The sequence below is a fragment of the Macaca fascicularis genome, chromosome 9 (assembly GCF_037993035.2).
Source record: "Macaca fascicularis isolate 582-1 chromosome 9, T2T-MFA8v1.1".
NCBI lineage: Eukaryota > Metazoa > Chordata > Mammalia > Primates > Cercopithecidae > Macaca > Macaca fascicularis.
Genome location: NC_088383.1, coordinates 25,709,651 through 25,722,706, shown reverse-complemented (window position 1 = coordinate 25,722,706; position 13,056 = coordinate 25,709,651). Strand labels below are relative to the sequence as shown.

General features: G+C 40.2%; 1 protein-coding gene across 6 annotated transcripts in view; it reads left to right on the top strand.

Annotated features, from left to right (window-relative positions):
• Positions 1 to 13,056, top strand: part of PRTFDC1 (phosphoribosyl transferase domain containing 1) — a 108,936-nt gene that overhangs the window by 13,784 nt on the left and 82,096 nt on the right. For 5 of the 6 annotated variants that reach the window (XR_012417538.1, XM_005564805.4, XM_005564804.4 and 2 more), the window contains one exon: positions 1,246 to 1,429. Coding sequence is in view for 5 of the 6 variants with exons in the window: in XM_005564805.4 (XP_005564862.1) it covers positions 1,246 to 1,429 (184 nt within the window). In the remaining variant the exon portion in view is untranslated. Of the gene's footprint in view, positions 1 to 1,245; positions 1,430 to 6,591; positions 7,961 to 13,056 lie in introns of those variants that run through there. The other variant, XM_074001249.1, reaches the window with a different exon arrangement.

Below are 13,056 nucleotides of genomic sequence, written 5' to 3'. Positions count from 1 at the left end.
TCACGATAATGGAGCCCTGCCACCAAGGTGACCATTTTAGCTTACAGTGTTCCCAATCAGGTGAGCTCCCTCTGGCCATGCACCACCTGGATGGAACTACCTGTTTGAACAACAGAGCTGGGGATGGGGGCAGGGGCGGGTGATAAAAGCATCCCCACACAAGAATGCCCCAGACTCATGCTGTTTCCACCCAGTGTTCAGTGTTTTCAAAATCAAATGCTTCTCAGTTTGTTGTGTGCCTTTGGTTGATTTCCAACATGATGAGATGGTTGTTGTTGGCAGTTTTGCCCAGTTTTCTAGTTGCTTTTCTGGAGAGGATGTGTTCACCTCCTTACTTCATCATGTTGGAAACAAATGTTCCTTTTTTTTTTTTTTTTCTTTTTTTTGAGATGGAGCCTTGCTCCATCATGCAGGCTGGAGTGCAGTGGTGCAATTTCAGCTCACTGCAACCTCTGCCTACTCGATTTAAGCAATTCCCCTGTCTCAGCTTCCTGAGTAGCTGGGATTACAGGCACCCGCCACCATGTCCAGCTAATTTTTGTATTTTTAGTAGAGACGGGGTTTCACCATGCTGGCCAGGCTGGTCTCAAACTCCTGTGCTTAAGTGATCCGCCCGTCTTGGCTTCCCAAAGTGCTGGGATTACAGGTGTGAGCCACCACTCGTGGCCAAATGTTCCTTCTTAAGGAGCATGCCAGATATTCTGATGTACATTTTTTATGATCACATGTCTTCTTTAGAATTCACTAAATACTGCCAGGCGCAGTGGCTCATGCCTGTAATCCCAGCACTTTGGGAAGCCGAGGTGGCCAGGTCACCTGAGGTCAGGAGTTAGAGACCAGCCTGGCCAACATGGCAAAACCCCGTCTCTACTAAAAATACAAAAATTAGCTGGGTATGGTGGTGGGCGCCTGTAATCCCAGCCACTTGGGAGGGTGAGGCAGGAGAATCGCTTGAACCCAGTAGGTGGAGGTTGCAGTGAGTCAAGATCGTGCCACTGCACTACAGCCTGGGCAACACAGTGAGACTCCATCTTAAAAAAAAAAAAAAAAGAAGAAGTATATTTTGAACACCTTATGTTCAACCTTAACAAAGCTTTTCTATCTGCGGGTTTCTGTGTCCCAAGCTTTTCTCCACATTCCCCTGAGTAATCGAATATGTACAATAATACATCATGCATTTGTATTAAAGCAACATAAATACTCAGAATTAGTTGTGCCTTAATATATGTTTTATCCTTCTTTCAGAATTGAGCGGCTGGCCAAGGATATTATGAAAGACATAGGATATAGTGACATCATGGTCCTGTGTGTGCTTAAAGGAGGTTACAAATTCTGTGCTGATCTCGTAGAACACCTTAAGAACATCAGCCGAAATTCAGATCGATTTGTCTCTATGAAGGTTGATTTCATCAGACTAAAAAGTTACAGGGTAAGTTATTGCAAGTTCCGTTTTATGATATTTCGATTTAACAATGCTTTAGGATAAAAGAATCAATAATGTTATGAAAATGAAGAGTGCAATTTTAAAAAATGGAGATGAAAATGAAGGGTGGTTTTTTTTTTTTTTTTGAGACAGAGTCTCGCTCTGTCGCCTAGGCTGGAGTACAGTGGCACGATCTCGACTCACTGCAAGCTCCGCCTCCTGGGTTCATGCCATTCTCCTGCCTCAGCCTCCTGAGTAGCTGGGACTACAGGCATCCGCCACCGTGCCCGGCTGATTTTTTGTATTTTTAGTAGAGACAGGGGTTTCACCATGTTAACCAGGAAGGTCTGAATCTCCTGACCTCGTGATCCACCAGCCTCAGCCTCCCAAAGTGCTGGGATTACAGGTGTGAGCCACTGCGCCCAGCCAGGGTAATTTTTTTTTAATTTGCAAGAATACTGCAACCTAACATAAGAATTCGAACGATATTATTTAGGGTGTGGGGTGGGGACTGTCTCTGTATTTTCACATATATGGGAGGATTCTGCAGTAATGATTTGTTCTTTCTTTTATGGTGATAAAGTGAGTGGTTATATCCTGGTGCCCAGCCCCACAACTGAGTGTGGTCAGTGTGAACACTGATTTGTTGTTTCTACTCTGGATGTCACTGTGGGTCCTGGGGACCTGTGGGAGGGTGTCCAGCCCAGAGAGGAGTCTTAGTACCTGGGTGGCTGCAGTTGTGGCCTGGAACTAAAGAAGAAAAGGCTGTAGGGACAGCACATTGCCAAGTGTGAGGAAACAAGGCCAGGGAGCTCTAGCGGAAGGCCTCTCCACCAGTTTACTCCATTAATCCTGGCTTTCTGTGGCCACCACTGGGCAGAATTAATGAAATTATTCTCCAAAGATGTTTCCTAACCAGATGCAGTGGCTCATGTGTATAATCCCAACACTTTGGGAGGCCAAGGGCAGAAGGATCCCCTGAGGCCAGGAGTTCGAGACCAGCCTGGGCAACATAGTGAGACCCTGTCTATACAAAAAGAAAATTTTTAAAATTAGCTGAGTGTGGTGGCATGTGCCTATGGTCCCAGGTACTCAAGAGGTTGAAGTGGGAGGATCACTTGAACCCAGGAGACAGAGGCTGCAGTGAGCTCTGATGGCACCATTGCACTCTAGCCTGGATGACAATGAAACCCTTGCCAAAAAAAAAAAAAAAAAGCTGTCGTTTCCTTAGTCTCCCTCCTCCTCCCTCTATGATGTTAACTTCTGTGATGCTTTCTGATTTAATGCATAGTAAAACATTAAAAATAACTTACTATTGGGTGAAGAGCCCTTGGAGTCAAACCATGAAAATATTCTCATTGACTAAACTAACTTGATGCATTTTAATTCATGAATCACTCTTTGAATTGGCCTTCTATTGCTGTGTGGCAAACTCACCACAAGTGTAGTGGCTTAAACCAACAGACACATGTATTATCTTAAAGTTTCTGTAGGTCAGAAATCTGGGCATGGTGTAGCTAGGTTTTCTGCTCAGAACCTTACAGGGACGAAATCAATGTGTTAGTTGGGATTTTGACATCATCTGAGGCTTTCAAGGTCACTGACTGTTGGCAAGCTCAGTTCCCATTTCCTTGTTGACTATAGGCTGGAGTTGGTAGACTCTCCACTCCTAGGGGTTGTCCTCAGGTGTTTGCTTCAGTTACACACAGATCGTTCACAATACCATTAGTTGTTGGCTTCTTCAAGTCTGATGGAATAATCTTAGCCCTTCTTTTAAAGCTCACCTGATTAGATCATGTTCACCCAGGCAACCTGCCTTTTGATGAACTCAAAATCTCCTGACTAGTCATCTAATCTTTGATGCGAATTCCTGCCACCTTTATGAGTCTTACCCACACTCAAGTGGAGAGGATTATGCAGGGTGTGTACACCAGGGGACCATGGTCTTCAGGGCCACCAATCTGTCTTCCACATTCCTCATGTGACTCTCAGTTGGCTCAGTTCTAGAGCAGTGGGAAATTAGTTCTGATTTCTTAAGATACTCTGTGTTTTCCTGATGACCTCTCAGGCCAGAGTGAAGCTGGTTTTTGAAGACATCTTAGCTCTAATTTCTTGGTTTTATCTTCTCCTGAGAATTTTTTCTCTCTTTAGATTCTCTTCATTCTGGGTTAAATCCCTGTGCTTCCTTCTTACCAGATTTTTCTTACTCACTTGGCCCTGGCCCTTATTATATTTGTCCCTGGTTAACAGCATTTTAAAAACCTGTTAACATTTTCTTAAAAATTAAAGTTAGGTTTATTGAGCCATCATTTACATGCAGTAACATCCATCCTTTTTAGAGCTCAGTGAAGTTCAACAAATGTATATAATCATGTAAATCACCACAGTCAAGATATAGAACAGTTTCCTTAACAACACAAAGAATGCCCTTGTGTCCTTCATAGTCAACCTCCTCAACTCCCAAGCCCTGGAAACCCCAGATACGTTTTCTTTACCTAAAGTTTTGCCGTTTCCAGAATGTCTTATAAATGTAATCATATATCATGTAGCTTTAGTAAATCAATAAATCATAACATAGTGCATTCATCCATATTGTGTGTGTTGTCAATGAAAAGAGTCAAACTCTGTAAAATATTTCAACAGGTTTACTCTGAGCCAAATATGAGTGACAAGTAGCCTGTGACACAGCCCTCAGGAGATCCTGAGAACATGCGTCCAAGGTGATCAGTGCACAACTTGGTTTTACACATTTTAGGGAGACAGAAGTTATCAATGAATACATGTTCGGTGTACATTGGTTTGGTCTGGATATCTGGGACAACTGGAAGTGGCGGCTTCCAGATCATGGGTAGATTAAAAGATTTTCTGATTGGCAATTGGTTGCAAGGGTCGTCATCAATAGAAAGGAATGTCTGGATTATGATAAGGGGTTGTGGAGGAGGCCAAGGTTTAATCATGCAGATGAAGCCTTCAGGTAACAGGCTTCAGAGAGAATAGATTGTAAATGTTTCTTATCAGACCTGAGGGGTCTATTCTATCAGCAATTCCTAAAGGGAGGAGGGCAACATGAGGCATGTCTGGCTGCTTCTTCCCATCATGGCCTGAACAAGTTTTTCAGGTTAACTTTGGAATGCCCTTGCTGAGAGGAGGGGTTCATTCCCCATGGTTGGGGGACTTAGAATTTTATTTTTGGTTTATAGTATCAGTAGTTCTCCTCCTCCTCCTCCTCCTCCTCCCTTCTTCTTCTTTTCTTCTTCTTTTTTCTTTTGTGTGTGTATGTGTCCAGTAGAATTTGATTATATAGATAGAGTGCAGTTTGTTAGTCCATTCATCAGCTGAAGGATATTTGGGTTGTTTCTATTTTGGAGCAATTAGAAGTAAAGCTGCTATAGATATTCACGTGCAGGTATTTGTGTACTTATGACTTCACTTCCCTTAAGTAAATATTTGGAGGCAAGATGGGAGGTCATATGATGAATGTATATAAGAAATTACCTGGCCAGGTGCAGTGGCTCATGCCTGTAATCCTAGCACTTTGGCAGGCCGAGGTGGGTGGATCACCTGAGGTCAGGAGTTCAAGACCAGCTTGGTCAACATGGTGAAACCCCCATCTCTACTAAAAATACAAAAATTAGCCAGGCGTGGTGGCGCGCACCTGTAATCCCAGCTACTCAAGAGGCTAAGGCAGGAGAATCACTTGAACCTGGGAGGCAGAGGTTGCAGTGAGCCGAGATCGTGCCACTGTACTCCAGCCTGGGCAACAGAATGAGACTCCATCTCAAAAAAAAAAAAAAATTGCCAAACTTTTCCCAAAGGATTGAATCATTTTGAATTCCTGCCAGCAATATGTGACAGTTCCTGTTACTCCATATTTTCAATAGCACTTAGTATTATCAGTTTTTCCTTATTTTTTTCTTGATTTTACCTGTTCTAATAGGTGATGATATCACATTGTGGTTTTAATTTGCATTTCCCTAATAAATAATGATTTGAACATAGTTACATTTGCTGGTTTGCTATTCATATAAATTTTCTGATGAAGTGTTTTTTCAACTATCTTACCCATTTAAAAAATTGGGTTGATTTCTTATTATTGTGTTTGAGAGTTTTATATTGGCCATGAATTTTTTATTAGATATATGTTTTGATACATTTTCCAGTCAGTGAGATTTTTTCATTTTGTTTTTCAAAAAGCATAATTAAAATTTTTTTAAAAGTCCAGTTAATCTAGTGTTTCCTTTTGTGGATCATGCTTTTGGTGTACCTAAGAAAACTGCCTAACTCAAGATCACAAAGATTTTCTCTTTAAAAAAAAAAAAAAAGTTTCATAGTTTTAGATTTAAATTTAGGTCTATGAGACATGTCATGTTAATTTTTTACTATGATATAAGGTATGGATTGCAATTCCTTTTCCTTTCATTTTTGCATGAAGTGTTTGATTATTCCAGGATTATTTGCCAAAAAGACGATCCTTTTCCATGGAATTGCTTTTGATCTTTTCATGAAAATCAGCCTACTTTACATGTGTATGTGGGTCTATTTCTGGACACTATCAGGTCTGTTCATCTACGTTGTCACTGCTTTGATTACTGTAACTTTATAATAACTCTGTAAATTAAGTAGTATGTGTCCTCCAACTTTGTTCTTGGCTATTCTTGTTCTTTGTCTTTCCTTATAAATTTTAAGATCATGTAGCTGATTTCTACAAAATAACACGTTCAAATTTCATCAAGATTGCTTTGAATCTATAGGTCAATTTGGGGGGATTGACATTGTAACACTATTTAGTCTTCCATTCCACGAACACGTGTATCTCCTAATTTATTTAGATCTTATTTCAGTGTTTTCTAGTTTTCAAGTGTCAGATCTTAGACATATTTGGTTAGATATATACTTACATATTTAATGATTTTGATCCTATTATATTCAGTAAGTTTTTCTTTGAATTTCAAGTTCCAATTATTTATGGATAATATTTAGAAATACTATTAATTTTGCATATTGAATCCTATGACTTATGAAACTCACTTATGAGTTCTAATAGCTTTTTCATACATTCTTGTGGGTTTTCTATGAAGATAATAATTTCTTCTTTAAATAGAGATGATTTTGCTTATTCCTTTATACTTATAGACCTTGTATTTCTTTTTATTGCATGATCGTGCCAGTTAGGACCTCCTGTACACTCCTGAATAAGAATGGTGGAAGAAAACATCCTTGCCTTGTTTTCAATCAGCATAATACTGACTGGTGGTTTTTACAAGATGTTCTTTATCAGGTTAAGGAAGTTCCTTCTATTCCTAGTTTTCCAAGTGGTTTTTTGGTATTTTCTTAAAAAATTATGAATGAATATCATCAGTGTTTTTTCTAGATATGTTGATATGGCAAAATACATTGATTGGTTTTCTTACGTTGGACTATCTTTCCATTAATATAGTATAATGACATATTATCCTTTTCATATATTGCTGGATTCAGCTTGCTAATTTTTTTGAGGAATTTTACATTTAAGTGCTTGGAGGATATTAAACCATGGCTTTTTGTTTTTGTTTGTTTGTTTTTTTCTCGTAATGCCTTTTTCTGGTTCTGGTATCAGGCTTATATTTGTCTCATAAAATAAATTGGGAAGTATTTTCTCCTTATCTTTTTTTCAGAAGAGTTTGTGTAGAATTAGTACTAATTCATCTGTGGTATTTGGTAGAATTCACCAGTAAAACCATCTTGACATGGAGTTTTCTTTGTCAGAAGATTTTTTTAATTGGAATTAAATTGATTTAGTAGATACAGGAGTATTCAGGCTAATAGTTTTCTTGAGTGAACTTTAATAGTTTGTGTCTTTCAAGGCATTTGCTATTTTATCTAAGTTTTTACATTTCTGAACATAAAGTTGTTTATAATATTCCCTTATTACCTTTAATGCCTCTCTTTTATTCCTGATATTATTAAATTGTATCATCTGTCTCTTTCCTTTTCTTCACCAGTATGCCTAAAGGTTTTTCAGTTTTTTTAATTCTTTCAAAGAACCAATTTGTTGCTTCCTTGATTGTCTCTTTTGTGTTAATGTTTTCCGTTTTATTGATTTATGCTTTTATGTCATTTCCTTCCTTCTGTTTGTTTTGGGGTTAATTTTCTTTTATTTTCCTAGTTTCATAAAATGAAAGTTGAGTCATAGGTTTGAGATTTTCTTATTTTCTAATACAAACATATAATGCTGTAAGTTTTCCTTTAAGTACTTCTTTAGCTACCTCTATACATTTTGATATATTGTGTTCATTTTCATTCAATTCAAACTATTTTCTAATTTTCTCTTTCACTCATTGGTTGTCTCATGTGGTTTGATTTTCAAGTATTTGGGGGATTTTCTTTAGATAATTCCTGCATTGTTTCCAGGTGAATTCTGTTGCAGAAACTATATTTTGTATGATTCCAATTCTTTTAAATTTTTTGAGACTTGTTCTATGGCCCAGAATATATTTGATATTGCTGAAACTATCACCATTGTAATCCATGTCAAATTAAATACCACTATTTCTTTCTAATTTCTCATGCTTTTTCCTTGTGTATTTCTCTGAACAGCACCTCTTAAGGGTGACCACTGAAAAAATAGGAATGTTATTTGTAACTTTTCAGCCAGTAAAGAGGACGAAAAGGAATAAAGGAAACTCCAAACTTGATTAATTCAATAGTAGACACAAAATAAGAAACAGGTAGCCTTATTATATTTGTATGACAGATAATGAAACGGAGACCTGAGATGTTCAGTAACATGCTCAAGGTCAAGCAGCATGTAAGTGGTGGATCTAGTATTTAAATCTCAGTTCGATGCCAGAGCCCAAGATTGTGACCACTGGAGCGTACAGTCTCCCTAGAGATGTGTTAAGATAAATTAGGCTAAAAGGAAGAACATTTGACCAAATGAATCAGCATTATTTTTTCTTGAGCTTTATTTTGACATTTACCTAACCCGGCTAAGCCAGCTTTTATAATTGCTGGAAGAATGACAATATCCATAAATAGACAATTGCCTGCTTTTTTTTCTGAAATGTTTTATATGTTGAATTAATAAGCTATGAAGAAGTACCTTCTAAGAAAATGAATATTAATATTAACACTGGGTTTTTCTGTAAATTATGGAACACTATGCTTTTCTTTTCCTCTTTCTGCCCTGCACCATGGAGATATTACACAAGACATGAATTTTCACTCTACCTGCTTGTTCTCTGGATTCACTTAAAGGTTGCTTGCTGCTTTTGGGAGGCCAAATCCAGAAAAAGTCAGAAAGAACCTTGAGCTTCAGGCTTCATACCCACTCCTGAGCTTATAGAGACTCGAATTAAAGAGAAACAGGCATAATTCAGCAGCCCCTTGAGATACCCGATTGCGTGTGTGTGTGGGGGGGTGGGTGGGTGTTTAGAGGCAGGGTCTCGCTCCATCACGCAGGCTGTGTGGTCATAGCTCACTACACCTTCAACCTCCCTGGGATCAAATGATCCTCCTGCCTCAACTTCCCAAATAGCTAGGACTGCAATCAGATTTAGTGTGTTTTGAGAAAGCTCTATCAGGGTAGAAGTGGGAGGCCTTTTGGGATATCTATTCTAAGGGACTTTGAGTGAAGAAACAGGAGAATTTGAGGGAAGTATTGTTAGGTGCCAGCAAGTGACTTTTTAGACAGCTTTTTTGTATGTGGATGCATTATTTGCCAAGTTTCTCCCCTTTATTCCCTCTCAAATGTTGCCCTGGTTTAAAAGCTCATTAATTTATATGCAATCCAATGTGAGGATAAAGTGTAATTCAGAGGTGCAACATTCTGATCTCATTGTTTTCCACCAATTTGGTTAGCTAACCTCTGCACAAAGTAGTCTTCAAACTACAACTTCAAGGCTTTAAAAATTGAGGATGAATTTTATTTTAGGCAGGCCACAGTTGCCCTAGATCCCGCCCCATGTTGTTTGAATGTGCCCTGCTTTGTATGAATAATCCCTGCATGTTGGCAACACCAAGAGATTTTTTGGAGCTCAAATACAACTCACAGCGTAACCACAGTAGGGCTGAGAGATTTGCCACGCAGGGGATGTGGGCCCCTGGGGAAGCTGGCGTTCGTATTAAAGAAGCTCATTAGAGCTAAGGGTTAGCCACAAACCTGCTCCCTTGAGGGAAGAGAAACGCTAAATACATTTTTTCTCTCTCATTCCCACAGTTCAGAACAAAGGGTTTAAATCAGTCAGCTCTTGTTATCTGTGCTAGTGAGGAACGGGAACAGAATGGATAAGCCAGGTCCAGTGTCTTCAGTTTTAGTGAGTAGTCTTCACCCTATACCAAGGTGAACTTTTGCTGAACTGTTTCCAAGTAGCAAGGGTGTCTGGAATTGAAAGCCTCTTTTTCTTCTTTTTTTTTTTTTCTTGAGGCAGAGTCTCGCTCTGTCACCCAGGCTGGAGTACAGTGGTGCGATCTTGACTCACGGCAAGCTCCGCCTCCTGGGTTCACACCATTCTCCTGCCTCAGCCTCCTGAGTAGCTGGGACTATAGGCGCCCACCACCACGCCCGGCTAATTTTTTGTATTTTTAGTAGAGACAGCGTTTCACCATGGTAGCCAGGATGGTCTCGATCTCCTGACCTCGTGATCTGCCTGTCTCGGCCTCCCAAAGTGCTAGGATTACAGGTGTGAGCCACCACGCTCAGCCGAAAGCCTCCTTTTCTTGGCTGGGCACAGTGACTCACACCTGTAATCCCAGCACTTTGGGAGGCCGAGGTGGGCTGATTATCTGAGGTCAGGAGTTCGAGGCCAGCCTGGCCAACATGTTGAAACCCCATCTCTACTAAAAATACAAAAATTAGCTGGGTGTGGTGGTGGGCACGTGTAATCCCAGCTACTCGGGAGGCTGAGGCAATAAAATCACTTGAACCCGGGAGGTGGAGGTTGCAGTGAGCTGAGTTCACACCACTGCACTCCAGCCTGGGTGACAGAGCAAGACACCATCTTAAGAGAAAAAAGAAAAAGAAAGCCTCCTTTTCTTTTTGAGACAGGAAATCTGTTTTTAGCAGAGTCTCACCTTGGGCTTTGGGTGAGGAAAAAAGACTCCAATTCTTTGAAGATAGGAGAAGAGTTCCTCAGTTTTTGGGGGTGTTAGATGGGTCCAAAGCAGGTTTATAGGTACACATGCACACACACATATATGTTTTTAAGTAAAAATGGAGAAGAAAAATAAAGAAATAGGAAAGTAGAAGAAAATAAAGGAATAGAAGGAGGAAGATGAGAGACCAAAAAAATTCTAAAACTTACCATATTTCTTTAAATCTAAAGACATCATAGATTGTTACTTTATGTACCACTATGAAATAAAAAATGCTCTAAATTAAGCCATGACTTGACTTGGATTGTATGTAAGATGCATCTTGATTTGGGAGATATTATAATATAACAAAAAATGTGCAACTTGGAGTTAGTGAAAATTGGTAGCTCCTCCTCTTTTTCAGTAATCTTATTTGCAAGTGTTCGAATAGCTGAAATATAACAGAAAACATTGTCTTTACTCTTTGGCCATTTAAAAATCTTGAGTCCTGTGCCAGGCGCGGTGGCTCATGCCTGTAATCCCAGCACTTTGGGAGGCCGAGGCAGGCAGATCACAGGGTCAAGAGATCGAGACCATCCTGGCCAACATGGTGAAACCTCACCTCTACTAAATATACAAAAATTAGCTGGGTGTGGTGGCGTGCGCCTGTAGTCACAGCTACTTGGGAGGCTGAGGCAGGAGAATCCCTTGAACCCGGGAGGTGGAGCTTGCAGTGAGCCAAGATGGCACCACTGCACTATAGTCTGGGGACAGAGTGAGACTCTGTCTCAAAAAAAAAAAAAAAAAATCTTGGGTCCTGCAATGTCACTTCAATACTCTTTTGCAAACAGTTGGATATTTCCTTTGAAGCTACAGATTTTTTCCATGTTAGTGTCTAAAATATTTTTTAACGTCCTCAAAATATTTTTGCAAACTTCAAAGGGGGAGTTATTAACTAAAGAGTAAGTCAGGAACAGGCCTGGGTAGTTTGAATCAGTTCACGTAAATCATTAAAAATTAATGAGAGGTATTTACGAAAACCAGAACACAATTTCTATGTGCCCTCTGGATAGAAGCGCTGAAACATCTGTCTTATTCCTGTGTGTACTGAAGCAAAGAGTGTTGATGGACCCGTTTTCTCTTTGACTTTTGGGTTTTAAGAGATATTTACTATGGGCTTTCAGCAGGGCATGGATGAAGAACACTGGCATGAAACAAATACCTAGTTTGGCCTTAAAAAGAGATCATCTAGCATTGCTCTAAGCAAGTTTACTTTGAGATAGTTAATTCTATGAAGTGAAATATTTTTTTTAAAGTGAAACCAAAGCCCATTTATGTAATATGGTTAATCTCAATATTTTTTGTTATCACTCCTTACAGCCTTTTTATTTTATAAATAGCCATGCATATTCTTAATATACATTCTTTATATTCAAATTTAGTTCTCTATAGAGATTCTCGTTAGAGTTTTTTTCCTTATGAAAAGCAGACACTGAGAGGGAAAATAAGAGAATGATGCAGAAGTAATTATTAGATTATAGCATCAATCCAGTGTTGAGAGATCACTCTGGGGACAGAGCTGTGCTTAACTCAGCTGACTGCAACAGGCTGGGGTTGAATCCAGGACCGGGAACATGACCCAGCCCTGGAGCGGACATATCAGGGAAGGGACTCACTGCTACAGATGCAAGTTGAAGTCCAGTGCAGCAGGGGTCATAAGTAGTTGAAAGATGGATGAAATGGCCAGGCGCAGTGGCTCATGCCTGTAATCCCAGCACTTTAGGAGGCTGAGATGGGCAGATCACTTCAGCTCCGGAGTTCAAGACCAGCCTGAGCAACATGGTGAAATGCCAGCTCTACTAAAAATACAAAAATTAGCCAGTTGTGGTGGCAGGCGCCTGTAGTCCCAGCTACTCAGGAGACTGGGAAGGTTGCAGTGAGCTGAAATTGCGCCACTGCACTCCAACCTGGTTGACAGAACGAGACTCCATCTCAAAAAAAGATGGATGAAAGATCACAACCTTCAGAACTCCAAGCCAGTATCAGGTATCAGCCCACCTATGTATGTTGGTACCACTCCTAATAAAAAATAACATTCACTGACTACTTAGGGCCAACTATTGTTCTAAATGTTTTATATCTATTAGCTCATTAAGCCCTTGCAAGATCCTTATAAAGTTTCACAGGTGAGGACATAGAGGCCAGAGGGGTTAGCTGAGTTCCCAAGGACACACGGCTAGGAAGTGGCAGTCTGTATGACGTCCAAACCAGGTCCTTTAACACCACGTCTGTCTCCTGGATCTGTGGAAGAGGAAAAGGACTCCAGTCTCTAGGAGGTGGACTGGCAGGAGAAAAAGGCCCCCCAGTTCTGCGGGAATGCTGGGCAAGCTCCCAGGAAGGGACGTGGGCACAGGACAAGGGACAAATCCAGAGCACACAGTGGATACTGCAACTTGGGAACAGAGCAGAAAGACCAAAACCATGGTGAGAGGCATAACATTCAGTGGCTGGGCATCAGACTCCAGTTGGCTGCCTAGCAGTTCCAGAGAGTTCCAGCCCCAGCTAAGGTCGAATTTCTTCCT